At 42.7% G+C, this 27723-nt stretch overlaps 2 protein-coding genes across 6 annotated transcripts in view; one reads left to right on the top strand and one right to left on the bottom strand.

Moving 5' to 3' along the window:
- CEP97 (centrosomal protein 97) overlaps positions 1-15493 on the bottom strand; it is a 38842-nt gene extending 23349 nt beyond the window's left edge. Inside the window, exons 1-6 of one of the 5 annotated variants that reach the window (XM_029578798.1) lie at positions 14663-14777; positions 5591-5680; positions 3914-4056; positions 2776-2934; positions 2290-2391; positions 790-903 (exon numbers count right to left, since the gene is read on the bottom strand). In XM_029578798.1, coding sequence (XP_029434658.1) covers positions 790-903; positions 2290-2391; positions 2776-2934; positions 3914-4056; positions 5591-5680; positions 14663-14714 — 660 coding nt within the window. In that variant the 5' untranslated portion in view covers positions 14715-14777. Of the gene's footprint in view, positions 1-789; positions 904-2289; positions 2392-2775; positions 2935-3913; positions 4057-5590; positions 5681-14064; positions 14429-14662; positions 14800-15303 lie in introns of those variants that run through there. The other 4 variants (XM_029578799.1, XM_029578802.1, XM_029578800.1 and 1 more) reach the window with 4 other exon arrangements.
- Positions 14812-26810, top strand: RPL24 (ribosomal protein L24). Its single transcript, XM_029578808.1, has 6 exons — positions 14812-14950; positions 15078-15153; positions 16397-16507; positions 19184-19320; positions 25393-25453; positions 26680-26810. Exons 1-6 carry the CDS (start codon positions 14946-14948, stop codon positions 26758-26760), a joined length of 471 nt encoding a protein of 156 aa, XP_029434668.1. The 5' UTR covers positions 14812-14945; the 3' UTR covers positions 26761-26810.
- The last annotated feature ends 913 nt before the right edge of the window (positions 26811-27723 follow it).

Below are 27723 nucleotides of genomic sequence, written 5' to 3'. Positions count from 1 at the left end.
GAGTACCATGAGCATTTTGCTTGGTCAATTGCCTCTTTGTGAATGGACAGATGAGAACTATAGAGCAAAGGAGTGGAATCTGACATTTTTTCACCAATGCCACTCAGTGGCCCGAAGTCTGTGTTTCATATCTTTAAGGGAGCAAGAACACAAAGGGGCAGATTTTTGTCAAACTAGAATTGATTTCATAGGAGCAAAACTGTCCAAAGCCGTACAAAGCAAATCCGTCCAATGATCGACTAAGCTATCCACATCCTGCACTGGTGGATTATTGAGAGTAGGAAGCCACCTGCTTTGCGATTCATCAGGCTCAATAGGTGGCTGCCTCAAAATAGTTTTGGGCGGATGGTTATCGGGCAGGGGCAAGACAGAGAGAGAAAATGAGAGCAAGAAGTGATCGGTCCAAGGGACCCTCTGTATAAAACTTAGGTCAATTTATGTGAGGGGGTGTGGATTAGCTGTGTCCATCCCAAGGCATCCATGATAGTGATAAAATCTGAGGAAACTGCAGTGGGTGGGCAGGACTCAAGGCAAACATTAAAACTGCCTAAAATAATAGCAACTTGTTATCCATTTTTTACAAATATATAGCCCAGGGCAGGATAAAACAAGAATAAAAAAACATGGCAACAGATAATAGGATAATAAAATAACAACATTACAAAAATATTTGTCACAAATCCATACAACAGATACCAAGCCATTTCCTTCAGCTGCACCTTTCAAATGTGAAACCCCCCCCCCCCCCCCCCCCATCAGATTTATAGGATTAAGGCACTACATTCTCACCTCATTCAAGTCTCGAATTTCATTTTCAGCCAGTGAAAGAATGGTCAGACTGTGAGAAAGGCAGACAGGTGCAGGCCGCAGAGAGGTAATGGTGTTCCCATGCAAGAGTAGTGTCTGAGAAAATTAAACAGATATGTCTGTGTCTAAAACGAAGGCTGAGTCACTCGGCTTTTCTCCCATTCTGTATAACTACAGAGAGACCAAATCACAAAATCTCTCTGGCACATTGCAAAAATAGTTTTTAAATTTCAGTAATGAAAGGAAAAATAAAGCCTGAGGTTACAGCAGAAAGTCGTTTCAAGGTAAACACCATTTCCAATTGGGTTTCTTATTTTGTTTACATTTTGTTATTTTCTGATTAAAATACACCATAGATAAAACCACAAATAGGAAACTATCCAAGAAAGGAAATTTAAGGGGACAGTCGGATTCCTGGGGTTTCAATATCACCTTTGTTCCACAGAGAACTGAACGTTGCTTATTTTCCTTCTTCTCTGAGACTCATTTACTTCCAGCCTGATGCCCACACTCAGTGGGACAATATACTCCCTAATACAATGATGCTTAAACTAGTCCTTGGCTCCTCTCCCACCCTCCTAGCAAATCAGATTCTCAGAATATCCCTAATACATAGGCATGAGATCTATTTATTTATTTAAGGGTTTTTTATATACCGGGGCACGTTAAAAACATCACCTCGGTTCACAATGTAACATAACATAGCAACAGGCTTTACAATAATTTATAGTAGGAGGAAACATTGAGGCAACTAATTCAACTTGAAAGGTGGTTACATGTTCACATATTTTAAGTATATTCACAATAACTATATTTACATTTTAATTATTCACATGGTGCCAGGGAATATATGCGGTTAGATCAGGTGGTAGGATGGTGGGGAGGGTGAGGGTGGAGGGTGAGAGGGGAGGAGGATGAGGGAGGGTTGGAGGAATGGGAATGGGGGTTGGAGGAATGGGAATGGGATGTATGTGCACCCATCAAAGCAGGGCATACACATTTCTGACATGCATATTCAGCAGGGATATCTTCAAAGGATATGTAAAGGTAAGGGATTTGAACCTGTTTTCTGAGGAAACAGGGAAGTGTAATATGCCTCATGTTGAGCACTTACCATCAGAAATGTGACAAACTGGATTTTTTAAGCTTTAGATAGAAATCAGACAGGTGCTTTTCAATTGCCTACATTAATGTTTCTGCCCTGGTTTGTTGAAAATTCAGTTCAACCTCCTGTTCTGAAAACATTTAAAGAAGGTGTGGATGCAGTCATTTAATGCAGTGCTCACCAGACCAGACTCTGGCTAGTGAAAACACCAGGCATTTTACAATCGAGTGCAGCGAGAGAGATTAAGAGTTCCAGCCAACCAGAACTATCCCTTTAAAGACCGTTTGTTTAGCAGTCATAAATGGCATAGGCTACCTCTTATTTCCATCCCAAAGAGCTCACTGAAAGAGAAGTGCAATATGAAAAAACAGCATTACCTTCAGAGATCCAAGCTTGGAGACATCGCCTATCTGACAGATGTTATTGTCTGATAAGTCCAGATGCTGCAGAGATGTGCAGCTGTTCAACTGATCCATCATCTGGAATAAAACCAAACCATTCACATTCCTAGTCACCTTTTACCTGGATCCTAAAAATTATGTAAAATATTTCTATTTCACAATATTCAATAAGAATTGTTCAAAGGTGGATTATAAAGATAAAAAAAAAAAAATTGTGATAAACAGAAAAATAAACATATATACATCTCAACTTATCAGATTCCCAAAATGGATATGTCTAATGTGGTCAATCTTTCTCACAGCTATTGCGTGACTCATCAATGCATTTTCCAGTATTCACAATAAAAGGAAAGAACTAAAGTGCACTAGTGCGTGCTATTAATGAACACACCCCATTCACCGTAATGCAGCCAGTGGCTGATATTTAGTAGCACTTAATAAATTAATCCCCAAGACGCTTACCTTTAGGTTATTTCCAGACAGGTTCAGCCACTCCAAATGCACCAAATCCTTCAGACCCTCCACATAGCCAATACTGTTCTGGGGCAGGTTCAGCACCCGTAGCTGGGTCAATTTTGCCACTCCCATCATGCGGACCAGTCGATTGTTGGCTATAGAGAGCTGCAAGATTAAATACAAGATCACCAGCTATAGCAGCGTAACAGAAGATTTTACTCACAAGTAGCCGACAGTAAATACTATACTTATTTTATGTATTTTAAAAGTTTTGTATACCATCGTTCGAAAAACATCACAACGGTTTACAAATAAATCATCATAAAGAAAGCAACAATGGTATATCTCAGAAGAAAATTTACAAAAACGTTTTCAATGTAAAACAAAATACAATTAATAAAAGGACGGTAAAATAAAACCATAAGGGACAGGCTGGCTTTTCCATTATAGCTGTTTTTTTAGCCTCTCTCAAGGTAGTCTGCCTAGGCCTGTGCAAAAAGCCAGGTCGTTAAGGCTTTTTTAAATTTTTTAAACTCAGGTTTCAAGTCTCAACTCAACAGGCATCATTGTTCTAGACACTGGGGCCTGCAATGGAGATGATCCTCTCGCGTACTAATGTGAGGTGGGCAGTGTTTACTGAGGGGACTTGCAATAGTCCTTTATTCGCTGATCTTAATGTTCTATGTGGGGTGGGTAGGCGAATTGAAAAATTCAACCAATATAAGAAAATAAGAACTGCACCAGCAAGCACAATCAGTAGCCAGGTTTTAAAATTCACTTTATTTTTTTAAGCATTTCATAATTCTTCCAGCATGATGCAAATTGAACCATTGTTGAAAATTAATGCACAGCCTAATAACTAGCATATGCTACAGGTTGCAGCAGGTCTTCTACCTTGTCTCATTTAGAGTATTACATAAATACCTAAATAAAAATAAGAATTATTTTGTGAAATGTGAGAATGTTTACTACACCAGATTTTTTTTTTTTTACTATACCGGTGAACAAATATTTAATCCGTATCATATGCAGTGGTAAAAGTAGTCCTAAGAAAACAAACATTTCACACTTTGTAAAAATTGAGGTTTACAACAAGAACAGCTTTGGGAAAAAAAATAAATAAATAAAAATAATTTCAGCCAACCTGCATGAGGTTCTTGCATTTCTCCAGATGCTCCAACTTATTTATCTGATTCTTATCCAGAATCAGGGTGTGTGTGTCAGCTGGACAGGGTAATGCAGGTCCCAGTTTCTGCAGTCCCTGACCTGAAAAATCAACGACTGGACCTTTAAGGGGAGAAACACCCATTAAATTATGTGTGCACCAAACAGAGAATTGATAAAAGTTAATACAAAAAGTATAAGAGAGCTTTACATTTAAAAATGTTATCAAAATAAATAATGAAAAATTACTACTTACCTGATAATATCCTTTTCTTTAGGATAGTCAGATAAATCCAGAACAAGTGAGTTATGCACCTCTACCAGCAGATGGAGATGGAGCAAGCTGATGTCACAGTAAACAGAGCTTCTCATTATCTCTTCACAAAACAACATCCATGCTAGCTCGACTCTACTATCAATATCTGACCACCACACGATACAAGAAGTCCGCAGTCTTGGCGTCATAATTGACAATCATCTTACATTAAGAAAATTCATCAATTCCACCATAAAAAATAGTTTCCACAAACTTCATACTTTGAAAAGGATAAATCCACTACTACACCCAAACGACTTTCGGACAGTACTACAGGCTACTATATTATCTAAATTGGACTACTGTAACTCCTTATTACTAGGTCTACCAAATAACTCAATACAACCATTACAGATGCTACAAAATGCAGCTGCACGCTTGCTAACTAACACGCACCACTACGAACACATTACTCCAGCTCTACAATTCCTGCACTGGCTTCCGATCCTATCTAGGATAACATTCAACGCACTCACCCTTAGTCACAAGACGTTGTATAACCAAGACTTGCATTGGTTTTTCGAGTTATTTACATTCCATACTTCAGACAGACCAATTAGAAAAACGCACCAGGCTAAGCTAACTACTCCAACGCTCAAACAGATAAAATATGTCTCAACGAGAGAACGAACATTCACAATAGCTGGAATCAACTTGTGGAACAAACTGCCCACTGATCTGCGCCTGGAACCCTGCCACAAGAAATTTAAACAGAACTTAAAAACATGGCTGTTTAAACAAGCCTACAATCTGTGATCCTGTCCCTTCTGTAAAAATATATGACTTTTATATAATTCTATCTTCCCATTCCAATCTATCTATTGTTTAATAACACTAAACACACTTTGGCGACATATTTACTTGCAATATTATTAATATTGTTATTTAGCTATCATCTAATTCTGACCTTGTAAGATCTGTACTGTTAATAATGTACCATTAATTTGATACTCCGGCTCCTTACGCCCCCTGTCAATTTAGTTTAATTTAGTTTATTTGAATTATATTATAATTTAATGTTATCAGCGATGTATCTCTATTTAATTATGTTGGATTGTAAAGCTTGTTGCTAATTTATGTTCATTGTAAACAGAGGTGATGTTTACTAACGAGCCGTGGTATATAAAAACCCTTAAATAAATAAACAAACAAACAAACAAACAAACATACACCCCAGCAGTGACATCAGCCTGCCAGTATTCTCTTCAAAAGCAACTGTGGACAGACCAGCAAACATTTGATTAAAAACAGATAACCATATAAATACTCAGCCAACAGGCAACACTGAGCTCAGATAAGGACTGGAGCAAAAAACCCCCCCAAAAAACCAAACAAACTTACCAGTAATCCCTGTAATATGTAGGCACACAGGAGAAGTAATATGCAACCATACGGCAGCCAAGGGAGGGAAGCCGGATTCATCTGATTGTCCTAAAGGAAAGAAAATTATCAGGTAAGTAGTAATTTCTCGTTTCTTAGCGCCAGTCAGATGAATCCTGAACAAGTGGGATGTACCCAAGCTACTCCTGAATAGGGCGGGAGGCTGCCCGCAGTCCAATCAAAACCGCATGTGCAAAGGCTGCGACCTCACGAGCCTGAACATCCAGACGATAATACCTGGAAAAGGTGTGTAAGGAGGACCACGTCGCAGCAGACAAAAATCTAACTTCTGCCCTGACACTGTCTGAGCCTGTGTGGAATGAGCCCGTACCTGACTAGATAACTTCTTCCTAGCATCCACTTATGCAATCATGACTACCTCCTTTATCCAGTGAGCTATTGTAACCCATGAGGCTGGTTCTCCCCGTCTCGTACCACTGTGAAAGACAAACAGGTGATTCGACTTCTGAAAAGGATCAGTAACCTCCAAATACCTGACAATATGTCTCTTGACATCCAAGGGTCGCAACAGATGATACTCCTCCGCGATTTTATCCAGAGAAGGCAGGGAGATGATCTGATTCAAGTGAAACTCAGTGACCATCTTTGGGGAAAAAAGGAAAGATTAGTAAGTAGCTATATCGTCCCCTGGAGTTATCTGGGGAAATAGATCCTGGCAAGACAAGCCTTGCAGTTCAGAAACCTTACGTGCCAAACAATTGCTACTAGGAACACAGTTTTGAAGGTCAGCAACCACAATGAGAGAGTTTGCAGTGGACTAAATGTAGGCCTTGCCAAAAAATCCAAGACCAAAATAAGACTCCATAGGGATACTGGAAACAGTAAGGGAGGACGAAGATGTTTTACTCTTCTCAGAAAACAGGCCACATCAGGATGAGCCGACAAGGATCCACCATTTACCTGACCCCTGAAACAGGCGAGGGCCACTTCTTATACCTTAAGGAATTAAGAGCCAAGCCTTTATTCAAGTCATCCTGCAAAAATTCCAAAATGAGCAGAATCAAGACCAAGGAAGGAAGAGCACCTCGATCCTCATGACAAGCCTCAAACACAGGCCAAGGAAGTGGAGAACTTGCAAGCTCTTAGCAAGGTGGAAACCACTGCCGCAGAATATCCACGTTTCAGTAGGCCATGCCGTAAGACAAACTTGAGTCGAATCTTCGTGAAGGACATGTCCCTGCTGCCAGAAGTGGACGAAGCGAATCCACCAGAAGCCTCTACATGTTTGCCTGGGCCAATCTGGAGTGACCAGAAGTACCAGCCCTCTGAGGCATTTGATTCTTTGAATCAATCTGCCCAAGGGCCATGGAGGAAAGGCGTACGGCAACTGGTCTTCTGGCCACTCCTGCACTAAGGCACCGATCCCCAATGACTTTGGATCTCGTCTGTGGCTGAAGAATCGCGGAACCTTCACATTGTGCAGTTGCCAACAGGTCCAGGAATGGGAGACCCAAGCGATCCCGAATCAGTTGAAATGTTTTGTCTGACAACGCCCACTCCCCTGGGTCCAGACTCTCCCTGCTGAGAAAGTCTGCTCTTACGTTGTCCTTGCCTGCAACGTGCAAGGCTGAGATCATCTGGAGATGCACTTCTGCCCATTCCATAAGTTAATCTATTTCCAGTGATACCTGTTGGCTCTTGGTACCTCACTGCTGATTGATGCAAGGCACGGTCATGGCATTGTCTGACATTATGCAGACCGATCGACCTTGCAGTCTGCTGCCAAACTGTAAACATGCCAACCGGATGGCCCTGGATTCCAGCCGATTGATGATCCAGAGAGACTCTTCTGCACTCCAGCGCCTTTGCACCATCAGCTCCTGACAGTGAGCAAACTCCTTTAGAGTTTTCATATTGTCCACTTGCTTTTGTACAGCATCCCAACCAAGGAGACTTGCATTCTTTGTCGGTACTAGCTAGTCCGGTTGGGATAAGGAGACACCCTTCCATAGATGATCCTCCTGCAGCCACCACTGCAATTGGGAGGAGACCTCCATCGGCAGGTGGAGCCAAAACAATTGGTCCTACGTCTGTGGATTCCACCGAGACAGCAGGGAGCTGAAGAAGGCACATATACACCCTCGCCCATGGTACCACTTCCAGGGTCACCACCAATAAGCCAAGGACCTATAGGTAAGTCCATACAGTTGAGGGCAGAGTTGACATCAGGCAGATTTGGGCTAGCAACTTCTGAATCCAAGCCTCCGGCAGAAACACCTTGCCTTGCTGCATATCAAACCAAACTCCCAGGTATTCCAGCGACTAAGTAGGCCGAAGGCTGCTCTTGGCTAGGTTCACCACTCAGCTGAGCTATCGCAACAGGGAATTCACCTTGTGAGACACCAGGCGGCTCTCTTCCAGCGATTTGGTGCGAATCAGTCAGTTGTCCGAATACAGGTGTACTAGTATTCTATCATTTCTCAATACCATCTCCACAACTGGGACTGGTGGACAGACCAAAGGGCAGCGGTGGTGTTCCAAAACCGCAGGAAGTGTCGATGTTCCAGTCGGATTGGAATGAGATGATATGCCTAGGACATATCCAGAGAGGTCAGAAATTCCGACTGCACTGCTATGATCACAGAGCGTAATGTTTCCATGCGAAAATACTTCACTTGCAGATGACTACTGATGCCCTTGAGGTCCAGTATGGGATGAAAGGAGCCCTCCTTCTTTGGCATAACAAAATAAATGGAATATCGCCCCATAATTTCTTGAGATGTGGGCAGTGGGACCACAGCTCTCTGCCCGAGGAGCCTTGCCAATGTATCCTCCACCGTCTGCTTCTTCTGCGGGGCATGGCAGAGATGCCAAGAACACGACCTGAGGAATAGTGCAAAACTCCAGTGCATATCCTACTTGTATCACCTCCAGGACCCACTGATCCAATATGATCTCGACCCACCTCTGATAAAAGAGAGAGAGATGACCCCCTATCTCCTGTTCCCGGGGGTGGGTCAGTAAACCTGCATTGAAAGGGTCCACCACCCGAAACTTGTGCCTCTTCTGGGCTGTCAGGAACGAAAGGACTGAGACCTACCAAAGGGCCGAGTCCTCTGAAAGGTCACTCTGTTATAGGGTCGAAAGCACCAGGAACCTCTAGCATAACCTCTCATGACAAGGGAGCGCTATGCCAATCTCTTATATTCCGACAAACGAGGAACCTGAGTATCGCCCCACTTACTGGCCATCTTCTCCAACTCTCTACCAAACAAGAGCAAGCTGTTAAAAGGCAATTTGGTCACATCGGCTGACCAATTTCTCAACCATAACGAATGCCTGGCTGCCACAACTGTAGCCACCCCTCTAGCTGAAGTGCTATCCAAATCACAGCCTGCATCAGCCAAAAAGGAAGCAGCAGGTTCTATAACTGATCTGGAATGTATCCCAGAGTCAACAACCTCCTTGAAGAAAAGCAAACAAGAGCGAGCTACCAAGGAACAACAAAAAGCGATCTGCAAGGCCATTGCCACAGCTTCAAATGCCTGCTTATGGATAGCCTCAATCTTTCTATCATGAGCATCCTTCAAGGCTGCTCCTCCTTAGACAGGAATACTGGTCTGCTTGGAAACTGAACACACAAGTGCATCTACCTTCGGAAAACAAAAGCGCTCTTATCATTGGATCCAGAGGGTAAAGGCCTTCTAAAATATGACCCCCTTTGAAATTAGCCTCTGTGGCACCCCACTCAAGATCAATCAATTCATGAATGGCTTCCATCACGGGAAAAAACCCAACAGGCCTTACACAAGGAAACCAAAATAGGATTCCTCTTCGGCTCAGAAGCAGAATCCACCCCAGGAACGCCAAACATAGTCGAGGTCTGGGAAATCAAAGGCTGGCAGTTCATCTTTATGTAAAAAAACGCAACATGGTTCCAAACCGCTGTCGTTAGAGGAGTAGTCTGTGCGTAACAGAAGGCAAGGTTTCCAACAGTGCCTCTGCCCTAGGAGCCTGGGACAGAGCAGAGGATTGCACCTGAAGAAAGGACTGTAACCCCTGAAAAAAAACTCTATCCATGAAAAAGTAAAAGCATCCAGACGAGGAGGTACCTGGGGTGTACTCACTGAGCTATCATCCCCTGCTGAAGAACCAGTTCGGGGGTTTCCAAAGTTAGGTGCCCCACCTAAGTCGTCTTTACCCAAACCTACATCTGGCTGGGAAGAACCAGGCTTCAGAGGAGGATAAATCTCCCTGAGCCTCCAAACAGCACTGGCACAATGCAGCAGGCACTCCTGGCTGAGATGCCCGAATATGACAAGCAGTGCAAAGAGAAAGGCGCTTACGACTTCTTAGGCACAGGCACCATTATGGCCAACAACTTGCTCAGCAGAGGCCAGAGGCGTGCATGTAGCTGTTATATATATATATATATATATAGTTTTATACGCACTCAACTAGGCACCCAAAAAGATACGCATGCTCACCTAGGCACTCAACTAGGCATCCAAAAAGTTATGCGTCCAATATTTATGCGCACACATCTAGGTGCTCACCCAGGCGGCCAACAAGAAGGCCTGCAAAAAAGTGCACAGTGCTAGATGTGTGCTGACATAAGCGTGCGGTCACTAGGCGGCGCTTAACGTGGGCATTCAGAGCACAAGGCTTTACTGTGCGCCCAAAAACTGGGCACACAAACTGGACGCACAGCGAGATGCACATGCTGAACCGACAAGCCTGTAAAGCACGCAAAAAGCTGATGTGGCCTACCACTCAGTGCACAGCAAAAACCTTGGAACGGGGCCTAGCCTAGATAGGCTGCTCATGTCCCTTGACCTCCCATGGAGCGGAATGAACGTCAGAACTGTGCGCCCAGCACAGAGACCAAAGGAAGGAAGCTCTGCAAGTAAAACCTCCCACCAAGTCTGTATTTTTTTTTTTTTTTAACTTGCTGGAGCTCAGCCTTACCTGGCTGAGCACAGAGACCGTCTCCAGCTGCAGGGGAAGAGGGCATTTGATGTCACCGCCGCGCTCAGCTTCCAGCACCTGCTGCCTTTCAGCTGCTCAAGCAGCTAAGCCCACACCGTAAAACCAGCTACCCAGCCAAGGCACACCTCTGAGGGACCACGGAAATTCCCTCAGTTGAGATTTCCTGAGGTTGAGACCATTTGGTATCACTGCAGGAGAGAGGGGCAATAATTTTCTTCCTTAACTCTCCTTCCTAAAATTGAAGCAATCCCCTGTGGGGAAATGCTCATCCACCATCAGATGGAGACGGAGAATACAATTCAAGAAATCGCTAAAAACTTACCTATTTCAATTAGCTTTTGAGACTTTTGCATCAGAACACACTTAATCACCCTCAGCTATCATTCTCCCGCTACTTCTTTTACCAATATCTGTGGTTTGGTACTCTGAATACTAAGGCAGGATACTCATTTTAGTTTTTATTAGTTTTGTCCTTCCATTGTTGTTTTTGTTATTTAGTTTTTATACTATACTGCTCTGGTTTATTGTATTTTATTATGTATGTACTGTATGTAAACAGTTTTGATTAATTTTTATATTGTAAAAGCAGTATATAAACATTTTTAAATAAATAAATACATATGTATGTACTGTGACAGCTTGTTCCATCTCCATCTGCTAGTAGGAGTGCATAACCCACTTGTTATGGATTCATCTGACAGGATGCTAAGAAATGTAATATTACTATCAAATACTGTTCCCAAATGCAATTTATAGAAGGAATTGTCAAGTAGTAAAATGCAGTCCCAGCATTATAGAACTATATTTATTTAATGGTTTTTTATATACCGCGGCACGTTAGAAAACATCACCTCGGTTTACAATGAACATTAAATTAGCAACAAGCTTTACAATCCAACAACTATAGAATGGTAGAGTAAACATTAAATTTGCAACAAGCTTTACAATTCAACAGCTATAGAATGGTACTATTTTATGTTTAGATATTTTTATTAAATGTCAAAGAACACGGTATAAGGATCAGACAAAGAAAAAGGTATCATAGAAACATGATCGGGTTCACTGGTTACTAGTTTCCAATGCCTGTATGCAAAACCTGAACCACATCAGATCCCCAACATGGCACTCCTCCCATCACCTTGTTGGCCCACTGTAATACAAAAATCCACTTTTATAAGGCTCCTGGCCTTATGTGACGACGCAAATAAAGCATCCCATGTAACTAGAAAATTTATACGTTTTCTGGTCAAATCAACTTTATCTACATGCATCTCATTCACGCATGAGATGTATTTGGTTCCTCTATTGCATTAAAGTTGGGGAAACCTTTCCCGTCCAGTGCTACAAAATAGATTTTTTTTTTTTCCCCCAGTAACAGGATGTTCTGAATCCAAAGCCGTATGAACCTTTTACCTCACATGTTGTCAAATAATATCACATCTGTTTGCAATGGTAGCCATATTCCCGTAACAAGAAAGATATATCGAACCACAGATTTCCAAAAATAACTTATCTTAGGGCATCCCTAAAACTGGTGTCCCAGACTACCTGGCACTTGATTACATTTTTCATAAATGTCAAATAAGGCAATATGCATGTGAAAGTCCAACTTTTGAGAATAGTGGTATCTCATTTATTTTTATTTATTTAAAAGTTTTTATATACCGCACAATGTGACATTTACACGTCCGTCTAGGCGGTTTAAAGGCACACATACATAATTTAAAAGACAAAATAATACAGTATAAAATAAGTTAAGAACATAAGAAAATGCCATACTGGGTCAGACCAAGGGTCCATCAAGCCCAGCATCCTGCTTCGAACAGTGGCCACTCCAGGCCACAAGAACCTGGCAAGTACCCAAAAACTAAGTCTATTCATACAAAATGGTAGGCCTTAATGCAATACGACCGAAGATGTTACTTATGATATTCTGTAAGCGTCATTAAACAGATAAGTTTTTAACATTTTTAATTCTTTGCGGTTTGATAATAGGCGGATGTTTTCGGAAAGAGTTCCATAGTGTAGGACCTGCTACAGAGAAGGTTCATTAGAAACATATTGTACTTGTAAATCTATATTTCAAGTAATGGATTTTATTTTCTTAAAATAGCATATTAAGGGCTTTTTTCTTTTAATATTTGTTGACTTTTTATGACAAAAAATATGGAGTCTTAGAACCAGAGATACTGATTTATAAAGGACATTCTCTCATTTTATCCCTATGAAATAAAACTTTATATAAATTAGATTCTAAGCATTTCCCAGTAGATGCAAATAAGAAAAGGCTTCATGAGTCTTTTGCATATGGGGAGCTCCTTCTGTGGTGGTGATGATTAAAATATATAAATATATATATATTATCAGTAAAACACCCCCAAAACCACTGATGTTGGGAAGGTTGCCATTTCCCCAGACATGAATTTGACTTTTTAGGAAGCTCAATTGAAAAATCAGAATAAATTAATGAATTCAATGGGCCAATTCTAGAACTAGATCAGACTGCTGGGTTGATCTGGGGTGGGTTGGTAGTCCTAGTTTGGTCTACCAGCAAACAGAATTTTAGCTGTTACTAGGAAAAGAATGGAGAATAAAATGAAGACTATGATAATACTTCTGTATCGCTCCATGATAAGGTCATACCTAGAGTACTGTCACTGTGTGCAATTCTGGGTACCACATCTCAAAAAATAGATATAATTGAACTGGAAATGGTACAGAGAAGGGCAATCAAAATGATAATGGGGATGGAATGGCTCTCTTATGAGGAAGGGCTAAAGAGATTAGGGCTGTTCAGCTTGGAGAAGAGAGGGATATAATAGAGGTCTATAAAATTACAAGTGTAACAGAACAGGTAAATGTGAATCAGTGATTTAGTCTTTCAAAAAAATACAAAGACTAGAAGACACTCCAAAAAGTTAGTAAATTGGCATTTAAAACAAATCTGAGATTACACTTTGAAGATTTATTTTTGCTCTTTGCACTGACAGATACAATGTGTATTTTCTTGAAGTTTTGTTAACCAATAAAAAAAGTTTCAATACAAGACAGCAAAAAGAAACCAGTGAAAATTATTTTTCACTCCATTCACAACTTGAGCACTGGAATTCATTGCTGGAGAATGTGGTTAAAACAATTAGCGTAATTGGGTTTAAAAAAGAAAAAAAAGTTTGGACATATTTCTGAAAAAGTCTCTAAGTTGTTATTAACCAGGTAAACTTGGGGAAAAGAGTCTACTTATCTCTGGGCGTTAGCAGCATGGGATTTATCTATCATTTGGGATCTTACCAAGTACTTGTGACCTGGGTTGGCCATTGCTGATGCACCCTAGGTCTGATCCAGTAGTTTAATATTCTTAGTGTTGTCCTCCAATATTGAGTCAAGAACGTCTTTAGCAACCCATCCTACTCTATAAAGATTGTTCCAACTCCAAAAAAAGAAATCAATGAGGCACTGGCAAGGGGCATCAGAGTCCAATTACTTACCGAGTTTCTCAGCCGTTAAACGTGAAACTCCCATTTCAAAGGAGAGCAGCGTTACAAAGTGTTGATAAAATTAACTCTGCAATGCAGGAGAGCTAGCAGGTTGCTCGGCCTGCAAGGCCAGCTCTGCTCCTACAGAGGAACCCTCACCCCCGCCATGAAAAAGCAGTTCAGTCTCACCTCCTATCGCAGAATGGGCTGCCTTATACGGCAGGCTACCATTTTATTACATTAAACAGCCCTCGCACTTCTAACCCTCTTGGAGGCTGCACAAATTAAAGACTAGCCGCTCCGACAAGTTCACAGTTGAGCGGCAGAGCATGCTGGGAGCTATAGTCCCACTCTAGCCCAGGCCTGCGGCCGATCTCAGTCACCACGAGGAGCCAAGGACCACAACTCCCAGCAAGCAGCGCGCCAACAACCTTTCCGTGCCGTTCAAAAATAGTAGCGACGGGAACGGTAAACAAACGTGAAAAATGCCCCTCCCTCGGGTGAAAAACCGCGACCCCAGAGTAGAAACCCGCCTTGCAAGCTGCAGAACCCGGGCAAGCCGTCCCGCTTTCGGGATAGACATGTACATGACTTAGTGAAAGCCGGTTACCTTCCTTTCGACCAGTCATTGCTTCCCTCCTGGCCACCTCAGCTGCCGCCATACTTCCCGCTTGCCAACGCCAAGCAACCGCAGAGCCGCCTAATTGGTCATTTTCAGATTCCGCTTAAAAATATTTTTCAGGAAGCTACAACCGCATTATAAGCTATTCCTGTCATCTGGTAGTACGTTTTTACGCATTTGTTTGCTTCCTGGATAAGTTGAGGGGTTTCCGGACTCTACAAAAGGAAGTTCCCATAATCCTCCTTTCCTCTTCGCCATCTTGGCCATCACCATGAAGTAAGTTGTTATGGGGCGTCTATCTGTCACCATCCGTTCCCAAATGCTGTTTAACCGGAGTAAAAGTACTGAGACGCGAAGCCTTGGGGGCTCGGCTGCCCTCACCGCCTCTTATTTCTCGTTTCAGGGTCGAGCTGTGCAGCTTCAGCGGCTACAAGATATACCCGGGCCATGGCCGCCGGTACGCCAGGACAGACGGGAAGGTAAAAGAGCCGCCGGCAGCGTTCGGCCTCGGATGGAGCTGGGAACTAGCTCCGGTTTCACCGGCAGGTTCGCTCCTGTCGGTAGCTGCCAGAGCATTCCTGTTTTGCGTTCCGTGCAACTACAGTGCGATTTGCCTTTTTGCCCCTTACCTTCTGTTCGTTGTTGCATTGGACGGTACCGACTTGTGCTGGTTTTCCTTCCTTGGCCGGTAACTTTATTAAGAGGCCTTGCAGATTTCAAGTTCAGCGTTTAGGTACATCTATCTTGTCTTGGATCCTGTACGTGAGCCTGTAGGTTACCTGGAGCAAACACGGTGGGAATCCGTGCCGTGATGACGGAATAGAGTTGGGTATTGTGAAGCACTTGTATGGCTCTATAGTGTGTTTTTACGTCACGTTGCCTAGTGACGTTGCTATCTATGTGTGTGTGTCTCTCTCTCTCTCTCTCTCTCTATATATATGTGTGTGTATGTATATATAGACACACACACACATAGTGTGTGTGTAACTAAACAATACTATGATGGAGCAAACATCTTTCGGAAAGGCTTGTGATTTGATGAGAAGAGGATCTTGGCCGTTATTCATGAGCAGTGTCTATTTTATGTTAAAATTTATACAAGTGTCTAATGGGTTTTAACCAAGCAGTTTGCATCAGCATATTCTTACAATGAAAATCAAAGGGAATACTTAAAGGCCATTTGTGTATAGAGCTGGTCACTTGATTACGGTGGTTTGGATAAACACCAGAGAAACTGGCAGTATTGTTTTTGGAATAATGTATGCTTTAGGATTTAAACTTTAAAGGGGCATTTTAGTTTTACCAACTCTGTAAAAGTGAAATGCTATTTAAGGATACATAGTGCAAACTGCCTTGGGATGAAGCCATGGGACAGAATGACTCTTAGTAAATACTAAGTTTAGGGGGCTATCCTTTGCCAAGAGAAACTTTTTTTTTTTTCTCCTGAATCTTTGGTGCACTATGCCTTGCAATCTCCTTTTAAGTCATAGAATCAGGTAGTACCTTGCAGGCTTTCATGGGGTGGGGGCAGCAAGACATGCAGAATGAAATCCCAAAGTAAGAAAATACTATATTTTTGCACTGTTCACCCTTGGGTATCCTTTCATCTTTGGCTTCAATGAAGTCAAGGTCACAGCAGGTGAATATGTAGTTGGTTGCTTTAAATAAAAATAATCCAGTTCACCTCTTAATATTTTAACACTCTTACAATTTATATTTAAGGTTTTCCAGTTCTTGAATGCAAAATGTGAATCTGCATTTCTTTCCAAGAGGAATCCCCGTCAGATAAACTGGACTGTTCTATACAGGCGCAAACACAAGAAGGGACAATCTGTAAGTAGATAACTAGGAGCAAAGTCATGTCTGCTATCATCTGCTTTTAAAATTTCAAATTCATATTGATCTTGGTATCTTGTCCAGTTATATTGTAGTCTAACAGTTTTTATATCTATTATTCTTTAGAAAACTACAGCAAATTAAAAAATTAGATGAAATAACATTCATTTATCAATTTATAAACTGCTTTTCTAGAAACTACCCAAGTTAAATTTTTCAGATTATTTTTCTAGCAGATTTTCACTTCTAAAACAAGTGGTCTCTAGGGTGCCATCAGCTTTCATGTTCAGGTTTGTGTTTGGCTATTTTAGCCACCCCCTGAGGTGAGCAGATATGCAGTTCCTTCCAGGGACTGCGTATGCTGTCTTCAGACTTCCAAAACAATGAATTGAACATCTGGAACTAAGATCAGGTAGAAGAGGCATGTTGATTCTAAACTAGAAATGATTTACACTAACTACCATTTTTGTATTATCAGCTACACTCTATATTGTTGGCGACTGATTGCTGCTGATCAGGCTACAAGGACTTGCTGGAATTAATGAGCTCATTTTTATAATGACTTGTTTTCCTAATGGGTAAATGTCATTTGGAGTATTCACTCTTTACCATTGCCCATAGAGTCCTTCAGACATCATGCAGCAGCAGTTTGCTCGGCATATATGAGTACCTTTGGGGAGATGGTAAGACTCCAGTCTAGACCTTATCAAAACGATAACGGTCAGACCTGGGAACGTCTGTACCAGAGAAAACTGGACTAATCTCTGATGTTACATGAGACTGCATGGATATGGTACAGCTGCCTGGCTGTACTCAATGTAAGTAAGACACTGTCGAAACACTTATACAGCTGAAGGAATCCTCCAACCAAGACACTTGGTGAAAAAACTGAACTTGGGAACAAGTTTTGATTGCAACTTAATTTTTAGTTAGACACTTTTTTTTGACGGTGGTCTTCCTTCTATAGAATAGTCCCAATATAAGGTGTTGTCTGCTAAACCCAGGCGGGCACATGAAAAGTAGAACATGCTGTAATCTAACTTGGGGAAAATTACAGGGCAGTTCTTCAGTATAATGAGTGATGATGTTGGATTGTGTATCGGGCTTGTGTGCCATGACTGGGCCTGCTGGTGGCTTCTGTGGTGGCTGCAGCATTTAGTCTCCATTCTGCCCACTTCTTCTCATCTTGCTACTAGCCCTGTAAATGCTGAACATTACTGGCAGCACATGGCTGAGTGTGAGACACAGTGCCCAAACTCTTGCATTATCACAAGACTGTGGCCCAGTACCAGAAGTGGTCAGCTGAGTGGGGGCTAGCAGCAATAAGCAAAGTAAGAGGAGGAGGGTAGAGCAGGGGCTAATATATGGCTAGCTTCAGGGGGGATTGTTGGTAAGACTTGGCTGTTGTGGAGGGATGTGAGGGGGCATAGGAGTGCAGTAGGAGTAGGGACATAATTCCAGCTCACATTTTTCCTAGATTCTGTCCCTTGGACCCTGGATCCTCCTTTCCAAATTCTTTTCCGATCCTCCCCATTCCTGAGATCTTTGTGTTGATACTTGAGATTCCTTTTTTTTTTTCCCATCCATAAAGGCCAAAGTACTGCTTTTATTTTATAATGTAGTCTAAAATATTTGATATTAATTTTAGCTGGGTTTAATCTATCCAAAAATTGCCCACTGGTCTTCAGGAGAAAAAAAGCAATGTGGTACTTCACATAAAAAGGTTTGACAGATAGACTTTTCTTCCTGTGACATTTATCATCCACTACTTGACTTGTTTGAAAGGCTTCTTAGCTCATTAACATATCACATTATACTGTAATTAGGTCAAGGCCAGATGTACTAAAATGTTTTTCCATTTTGTGTCTAGGGGCAAATGGTTAGTACATTTTGGCACTGTTTGATTTAAATAATCATTTTATAGAAACACAATGGCAGAGAGAAACCATATGGTCCATTCAGACTGCCCATCCATCCAATTAATTTAGCATCACTTCCTTAGAGATCCCCTGTATTTATCCCGTACTTTCTTGACTTCACATACTATTTTTGTCTCCACCACCTCCACTGGGAGGTTGTTCCCGCATCCACCATTCTCTGTAAAAAAAAAAAATATATATTTCCTAAGACGACTACTGAATCTACCTGCTTCCACCCTCATCACATGACCCCTTGTTCTAGAGCCTCCTTTCCATTGAAAGTCTCACCTCCTGTTCATGGAAACGTTTTGAGATGTTTAGGCAACTGTTTGTGAGGGGAGTATATTGCAAACATTCATCTAAATAAAAACTCTTTCCTACTTGACAGCTCAGGCTCATTCTTTTCAGCTTTTAGTTCAGTTGCCATGTCCATTAAATTTTTCCTACCTTTTAGCTTGAAAAATGGACTCTGGCAAAGGCACTGCTGCTAATAATATAAAAAAAGTCATTTTTCAAAGAGCAGGTTTCAAAGCTCTGATATGTTAATACTGACTGAAATGGGTTGGCTGAAGAATCATTAGAAAGTTCAGCAAAACTTTCCTTTCTCATAAAAAAAGGTTCAGGATTCAAACAAGATCCACAGTGTAACAGGAAAATGGTCAGTGGGCCTCTTATCTGCCATTTATACTTCTTGGTTTAATACTATTTTTTTTTTTTTTTTGTAAGTAAATAGTTTTTCCTTGCTTTATTTCAGGAAGAAATACAGAAGAAGCGAACCCGCCGTGCTGTCAAGTTCCAGAGGGCTATCACTGGTGCATCTTTAGCTGAAATAATGGCCAAGAGAAACCAGAAGCCTGAGGTGCGAAAAGCTCAACGTGAGCAAGCCATCAGGTAAGAAGCAGATCTCTAGTTGTCACATTGCCACGTCAGATGGTGGCTCTGATATTCCATTCTGATAGGCACTTAGTGATTTCATGTTTTACTCTGCTTGAAGTCTATCTTCTTATTGTGGGGAATCTGAATATTGTGCTTCATTGTGGCTGCAACAGCAATTACACTGTCACTGTAGACCCGAAATGAGTTGGTTGCATTTAATAAAACTAACTTGTGGAGCACACTTCACATTTGTTTGTGATAATGCGTTACAAAAATTTAACTTGCTACATGTAGTTGTGATCACCCTTTGTATAAACTGTACCAGATGGATTAGTACATTGAGTGCATAAAGAGAGGAATTGGTGATTCTTTGGCAATCTGTTTACCAATTTTGACTATGCCATTTGTAGTTTTCTCAACATTGAAGTCAGGTTACAAGTATACAATACACACTAGATTTGCTGGTGATGTAATCTTTCCGTTTTTCAAAGTAATGGCCCAAGTCTTTAAGTCTTAATCTGTTAAACAGTTTGTAATACTAATGGTCAAGCAATTTAAAGTAGAATTGAAAACTTGGTTGTTCAAATGCGCCTTCTTAGAGCAGGAAACTTAGATATCTGCAGCAAACACACCTGATTATACAGGAGCTTAACTTTTTTTCTAACCCTGTTCTTTTAACTTTTTATCTTATTTTAGAATATGAATCAAATTTAACTGCTTTTAGTAATATTCAGATTTTATGAAATAGTACTTTGCTTTAGTTTTAATGCTTTTAGTTTGTTGTACATCTTTTAGTTTAACAGCTAATTTATATAATGTTTCCGTTCTTTGGTCTTTTATTAGTTTTAGCTGTTACTATTTTTAACAAAAAATAGCCACTGCCATTAGCCATGGTAACATGGAATAGACTTAGTTTTTGGGTACTTGCCAGGTTCTTATGGCCTGGATTGGCCACTGTTGGAAACAGGATGCTGGGCTTGATGGACCCTTGGTCTGACCCAGTATGGCATTTTCTTATGTTCTTATGTCCTTAATGTATTTTCTTACTTGCAATTATTTGTAAACAGTTGTGAAGGCCTTGCTGATGTAATGGTATAGAAAATCCAATAAACTAAACTAATGTTAAATTAAATTCCTTGTATGTACCCAGATCAGTCCAGACTCTGGGTTTTGCCTCCGCTCCAGCAGATGGACAGAGAAAGTTTTGCTGACCCTGCCATATAACACGGGGTGCGATCTGCAGTCCCTCAGTATAGATCTGTATTTCTCTGTCTCCAGCAGATGGTGGAGGTGCAAAGCCTGTAGTCTGAGGGCCCCCCCAGTCTATCCCCGGTGGTAAGGACACGGAGGGGCCTTATTCAGGACGGTGAGGGGGATCTCCTGGAGGACTCGGATGCCTCCTTCACCTTTTCCTCCAGTTTGTCCTGTTGCAAAGGATTTATAAGGCCAGGAAAGCAGCGGGATGGCGTAGACCTGAGCAGGGGGCTTTGGTATGCCAAAGGGTTAGACCTTCTCGGGCCGCAGGAGCTACTAAGAGTCCAGCAGGTCCCAGGAGCCCCGGCACAGACGACAGCTACAGAGAGAGCTCCTTTCAGGGTTCAGGAGCGGAGGGTGCCCAGGACCTGCAGGAGGCAGATCTGGATTTGGACCAGACGTGGGCGAAGATCCGGCTGTGGAAAGAGATGATCCCAAGGTGATACGGCTGTTCCGCAAGGAGGAGCTGGGTCCCCTGATACCCGCGGTTCTGGAAAAAACGGGTATAAAGATCCCACGAGAGGAATCGGATCAGAAGAAGTGGATGGAGGGCCTCTGGGGTCTGACAAGATCTTTTCCGTTCCACAAGTCTGTCATAAAATTGATTTTTATGGAGTGGGATACTCCCAAGACCATCTTGAAGGTTGGCAGAGCCATGGATAAGTTGTATCCGTTGCTGGAGGATACGCTTGAGCTCCTGAAGGTCCCAAAAGTGGATATCTGTTTCGGCTGTTACTAAGAAAATGACCATTCCAATGGCCGGTTGTACAGCTTTGAAAGATCTTCAGGATAGAAAGCTGGAAGGACACCTCAAGAAGATCTTTGAGGTGTCTGACCTTGGCATTCAAGCGGCTATGTGTAGCAGTTTTATGCTGTGAGTGGGCCTGCGCTGGGTGCAGCAGTTGCAAGCTAAGTCCTTATCTGACACACAGGCAGAGCAGCTGGAAGCTGTGGTGGCCTATGAAGCTGATATGTTATATGACCTCGTCAGGACTTCGTCCAGGTCCATGATGTCGGCAATTTCGGCCTGGAGACTCCTCTGGTTGAGAAATTGGTTGGCTGATGTTTCATCCAAGTCTCAGTTGGGAGCATTACCCTTTAAAGGGAAATTGCTCTTTGGTCAGGGCTTGAAGGAGATGATCAAGCTTCTTTGGTAGAATAAGGGTCAAAAATTGCCTGAGGATAAGCCGAAGGGAAAAGGGTCCTTTCTTCCATGCGCTTGCTTCCATGGGAATAGGTGGTTTTGGTGCTTCAGATGGTCCTCAGGAAGGCAACAGTCCTGGAACTCAGTCCTTTCACGGGCGAAAGCCGGCTAAAGATGGCTCCTCCCAAGGTGTTAGTGGAGCCATATACACACTCGGTGAGGCAAAGCTGGTTTACTCCTCTGTTCCGGTTATAGGGGGTCAGTTGGCTGTTTTTTTTTCACAAGGAGTGGGTCAAGGTCACGTGAGACCAGTGGGTCTTAAGCGTGATAAAACAAGGTTTTAGACCATTAAGAGACTTGTTCATCATTTCCTCGTATTTACGAGGAAAAGAAGTTAGCAGTGAGGGAAACAGTCTTCACGTGCTGGGAGCCATTGTTCCTGTCCCCCTGGAGGAACAGGGGACAGGCTGCTATTCCATTTATTTCATAGTCCAAGAAGGAGGGTTCGTTCCGCCCAATCCTGGATTTTAAAAGGGTGAAAATGGCTCTCAAAGCTCCTCATTTTCGGATAGAAACCCTGCGTTCGGTGATTGTGGCGATACACAAGGAGTATCTTACATCTCTGGATTTGACCGAAGCAGCACGATCATCAGATTTCTACGATTCGTGTTTCTGGGGGAACATTTTCAATTCTGTGCTCTGCCCTTCGGTCTGGCGACAGCACCCAGGACCTTCACCAAAGTGGTGGTCGTGGTGTGGCAGCACCTCTCCAGAGGGACAGGATCTTAGTTCACCCCTATCTGGACTGGCTGATTCAAGTGAAGTCCAGAGGTCCTTTTCCGGGAGGCATAGACTTAGTCCTCTGGCGCCCGAGATCGTTGGGAGGGGTAGTCAATCTGTCCAAAAGTCGTCTTTCCCTTTCTCAGGTCTTGGAATTTCTGTGGGTGTGTTTAGATACCAAGGTGGGGAAGGCTCTTCGCACTGAAGAACAGATTTCCAAATTGCAAGCCCAAGTTCGTGGATTGTTGGAGAAGCAGGTGCTCAAGGTCTGGGATTATTTGCAGGTTCTCAGGTCTATGGCTTCCACCTTGGAGTTGGTTCCATGGGCATGTGCTCATATGAGGCCTCTACATTCAGCTTTACTGTCCCGCTGGGACCTGTTGTTGGAGCAGTTTCAGCTACTACTTCCTCTTATTGAGTTTGCCAGGTCCAGTCTCTCGTGGTGGCTTGTTCCAGACAAGTTGAGATGAGGGGTGTACCTGGAAGTTGTGGTCTGGACAATTGTTACCACTGATGCCAGTCTTTCCAGATGGAGCGGTGTGCCAGGACCATCCGTACCGGGGCAGTGGTCGACTGAGGAAGCTTTGTGGTCCATCAATGGCCTAGAGACGAGAGCAGTGCATTTAGCACTACAGGCATTTCTGCCCTTGTTGAGAGGGAAGCCTGCTAGAGCCCTGTCGGACAACGCGATGACTTGAGGCTTACATCAACCAACAGGGTGCCACCAAAAGTCGGGCTGTGGCACTGGAAGCCCAGGAAATGATCAGCTGGGCAGAGCAACATCTAGCAGTTAGCGATATCTCACATAGCATGCATGGACAATGTGCAAGTGGGTTTTCTAAGCCAACAACAATTGGACCGCGGAGAGTGGGAGCTGTCAGAGGAAGCAATGCACTGCCTGTCGCGGATGGAGCAGACCATGCGAGGTTCTAATGGAGACTTTCCACAATTCCAAGGTTCTGTAATTCTTCAGGGAGCGAGGAGCAGAAGGGGTAGATGCCTTGGTTCTTTTGCCGAAAGAGGTCCTGTATGTGTTTTCACCTTGGCCTCTGATGGCAAAGTCTTGAGACACAGAGGGCCATCCAGGTGACTTGATTCTCGTGGCGTCTGAGTGGCCGAGGCGTCCTCTGTTTGCAGACTTGATCACCCTAGCGGTGGACAGTTCGCTGAGGCTAGCTCATCTGCTGAATCTTCTGCGTCAAGGCTCTGTATTTTCAGATCAGGCAGCTCACTTTTGTCTAGCTGCTTGGCTTTTGAGAGGAAGCAATTAAGGAATAAGGGTTATTTGGAAGGAGTAATTACTACTCTTTTGCAGTCTAGCAAGTCTTTCACCTCCTTGGTGTAATGTGAGGGGATGGAGAGTTTTTTGAGGCCTGGTATACGGAGCAAGGTGTTGATCCTATGCGGGCCTCTGTGGCACATATTCTGGCCTTTCTGCAAAATGGTCTGGTAAAGGGTTTATCCTTTAATTCTGTCAAGGTTCAGGTGGCGGCTCTGGCTTGTCTGAGCTAAGGTTCAAGGAGAGTCTAGTGGCACATCCGGATGTAGTGCGTCTTCTCCGAGGAGCAAAGTGTTTGCGTCGTCCTCTTCAGAAGACCTGTCCTTCTTGGAGCCTTAACTTAGTTCTTGAGCATGTGTGCAGCTCAGTTTGAACATCTGAAACGGGCTATTATGAAGGATCTCACTTTGAAAGTAGTTTTCTTGGTGGCAGTTTGTTTGGCTCATTGAACTTTGGAGCTTTAGGCCTTGTCATGTGGAGAACCCTTTTTTTTTAGATTTGGGAGTCACATTGAGGACTGTTCCTTTCTGCCAAAGGTTGTGGTGTCGTTCCACTTAAATCAGTCTGTGAAGCTCCCGTTCTTCTCCAGTTTGGATCCTACTACGCCTCAGACCAAAGAGTTGCGGCATTTGGATGTGAAGCGTGCGTTGTTGCAGTACTTTAAGGTCACTAACTACTTTTGCTTGTCTGATCATCTTTTTATGCTATGGAGTGGTGCAAAAAAGGGTCATAAGGTGTCAAAAGCCATGATTGCGTGATAGTTGAAAGAAGCTGTTGGCTCCGCATACATCTGTTAGGGTCGCCCTGTTCCAGAGGGGCTAAGGGCTCATTCTACCCGTTCTCAGGCAGCTTCCTGGGCCGAGTGTCGGCAAGTTTCACCGCAAGAGATCTGCAGGGCGGCTACTTGGAAATCTTTGCACGCTTTTGCCAGGCATTAGTGTGTGAATGTCCAGGCCCCAGAGGCCATGGGCTTTGGTGAGAGTGTACTTGGAGCGGGACTCTCATGGTCCCACCCCCAGTTAGGAAAGCTTTGGTACATCCCAGGAGTCTGGATTGATCTGGGTATGAACAGGGAAAGGAAAATTGATACTTACTAATTTTCCTTCCTGTGGTACCACAGGTTGGTTAAGAGTCCTGGCCACTGGAGAAAAGGAAGTGTTTGAGAGTCTACTTCGTCTGCTGTGATTTTCTGAAGAATGGCACGGGTTTGGTTAGTCCTACACAGATCTTGTGTGGGCGCAGCTATCTGTTCCAGATTTCCACTTCCCACTGCTCGTTCAGGGGATGTTAGTAAGTATATTGGCATTTGTTTCTTTTTCTGGCTTGGGTACAGATCAATACTGAGGGACTGCATGTGGCACCTTGTGTTGTGGCAGTGACAGTAAAACTTTGTCTGCTTGAGGGAAGGCAAAATCCAGGAGTCTGGACTGATCTGTGGTACTACAAGAATGAAAATTAGCATGTAAGAACCAATTTTCCTTTATAGACCAATGGGAAGAAATGTTGCAGGGAGTTTGTTGACCTGAGTAAAGTAGAAGCTGTACAGTTGAAAAAGTCCTGCATTTTCTGCTATGAAGTTACAGTATATGGTGCTTGAACAGTAATGGAGATTGTTGTAAACATTTAACAGAGCTGCCAAGGAAGCTAAGAAGGCCAAGCAGGCTACCAAGAAGACTGCCACATCTTCTAAGGTAATACTGGGCTATGAACAGACACAAAAGGAACAAAAAGGCATTGTTGAAGCTGCATGGCTGACTAGCACTCTAGTGTGGAATGTGTTGCATATGAAATTTAGATTTAAGCTCTTAAGTGCAAAAAAAAAAAAAAAAAGCTTAAATCTGAGGCCAAATATTCAACTTTGCTAGAGCATGCTCGACATGATGCCGTCAGTGATCAAATGTGAGCAAAACGTGCTGACTGGAAAGAAGGATCACTGGTTAAACATCTCATCTAACAGGGCCTTTGGTAACTAGAGGTGGAAGCTCTTTGTGGCATACAGCTTGCCAGAGTCTTGGCAAATATTACATCCTGTTGTCTGTTGTGCAAACATGTAACCCAATAAGGGCAGACTAAATTACCCAGAATTAAACCTTGAAGAACATAACTAACCCAAACCTTTTTCCTGCTAGAGCCATATTTTTGTTGCTAGTAACTTTAAATATAATAAATTAGGAGACAGTCTAAGCTGTTAAGATGGGAAATCAAAATTAAATAAATATAGCTGAGGGATTCCTGGCAGTAATTTTAAGGGGTAGCTATGTAGTAGGAAACTTTGCTTAATCTCAAAGATTAAGGCTCTTTTCTCCAGTCTTAATACCTATACCTTTCAACTAATCATTCTGGTTGGTCAATGGCGCTAGTTTGCCTGTTACTTAAATTACCTTGGACGTCTATTTTCATTTAGCATAGGATGTTAGGGGCTAGTGATATCTAAAGTTTGTTTTTAAAGTTACTCCAAAAGTTGCAAGATTAGTTTATTTGGAGCTTGGTCAGTAGCATTGGTTTTTGTTTTTTTTTGTTTTACTGCCAGAAAGATTAGAGCTAGCCCTGCTGTGGAGACTTATTCTTGTATGCCTCAGATAGTAGAGGGTCAGGGCCTCATCGCCAAATGTATATTTTGTATAAACATGCTTTTAAATTTCTTAAAATATAGTGACTCACGTCACTTTTTGATGTGTTCCTTTATGTAGTGGGGGTGCAAGGAAACAGATAAAGCATTTTTTAGACCTCACTTCCTATCTTTATTGGCCAGTACAGCATTTGGAAATTTGGGGGAAAGCTTAGAAATAGATTGAAAGCCATGTGTGATGCTTTCTGGTGCCATAGGTATGGGAAAGGAGGCGATGGCTTGGCAGGGTGGGGTAAGAAGGTTAAATAGGATCCTATGTAACTTGTCAAACTGTTTTTATCTTTACAGGCTCCCACAAAGGCTGCACCAAAGCAAAAAATTGCAAAGCCTGTGAAAATGCAAGCCCCGCGTGTGGGTGGAAAACGCTAAAGAAGCTGCAGTTGAATTGTTTTAATAAAGCTCGGACATGTAAAAACTCAGTGCCCTGTTTCATATTGATAAATTCCAAAGTAAAGCAGGACTGTAGAAGGGTGGATTCGATGTGCTATACCATGCATTTAAAATTGATACGACTTCCACTCTTCTGGACCACTGGCTAAGCATTTTATAGTACTATGGATGTAGGAGTAAAAGGAAGGCTTCATTAATGAATGACTTGCCTTTATCACTACTGCTTCTTCTGTATCGTACCTTTTTTTTTAAGACTGTGTATCTCTTCTGTTTTCAGACTGTACAGCAGAAGCAGGCAAGGAGGATGGGGGAAGAACGAGTGGGTACTAACACTGTAGCTCATGCAGCTGAGCTGCACTAGGAGCCAGAAGGCAGGAAGGGGTTTGGGGGGGGGGGTTTAAAACTTGCACAAAATGGAACACTTTAAAAAGAAGAAATTTTTAGTTTTCTGTACCTTATGTCCCAGTCGTGCATCTTTTCTTAAACTGCCCACCCAAATAGCTTTGAAGGGGTTTAGCTAATGTCAAGGGTAATGGACTCAAATTAGGAGTGAAATTGCTAAATTTCTGTCCAAGCCAGATAAACAAGAGCTGGGCTATAGCACAGTTGGACAAGCTCTATGCTTTGATGTTGGTCAGGGGTCTACACCTCCCTCTGCCATGCTGATAGATCTCATTTCCAAAAGTAGCAGGCCAACTCTAAGCCTGTAATGTGAGAGCAGCAGACCTGCACTCTGAATGTTGAAAATGCAATGTTTATATTGGAGAGGGTTTGTTGTGCCCCAAGAGGCAAGATTCAAGTAGCTTCACCCCCTTCCTTACTAAACAGCAGCTAGGGCTGGTAGAATTTGTTTTCTATAGCTGCCTACCTTTTTCACCGAGTAGCAGGAATTAATAGGCCAACAATGCCTTGAGGGATACTTTTATTGGGCATGTTGCCAAC

Source organism: Rhinatrema bivittatum, chromosome 15, assembly GCF_901001135.1.
Source record: "Rhinatrema bivittatum chromosome 15, aRhiBiv1.1, whole genome shotgun sequence".
Taxonomy (NCBI): Eukaryota; Metazoa; Chordata; class Amphibia; order Gymnophiona; family Rhinatrematidae; genus Rhinatrema; species Rhinatrema bivittatum.
The sequence above is the reverse complement of the archived record's forward strand: the minus strand, read 5'-3'. Positions and strand labels throughout refer to the sequence as shown.

Excerpts from the sequence above, each read along its gene's own strand:
- RPL24 (XM_029578808.1), top strand. Across the intron at positions 15,154-16,396 it reads ACGCCAGGACAGACGGGAAG|GTTTTCCAGTTCTTGAATGC; the intron begins GTAAAAGAGCCG and ends TTTATATTTAAG. Across the intron at positions 19,321-25,392 it reads CAACGTGAGCAAGCCATCAG|AGCTGCCAAGGAAGCTAAGA; the intron begins GTAAGAAGCAGA and ends AACATTTAACAG.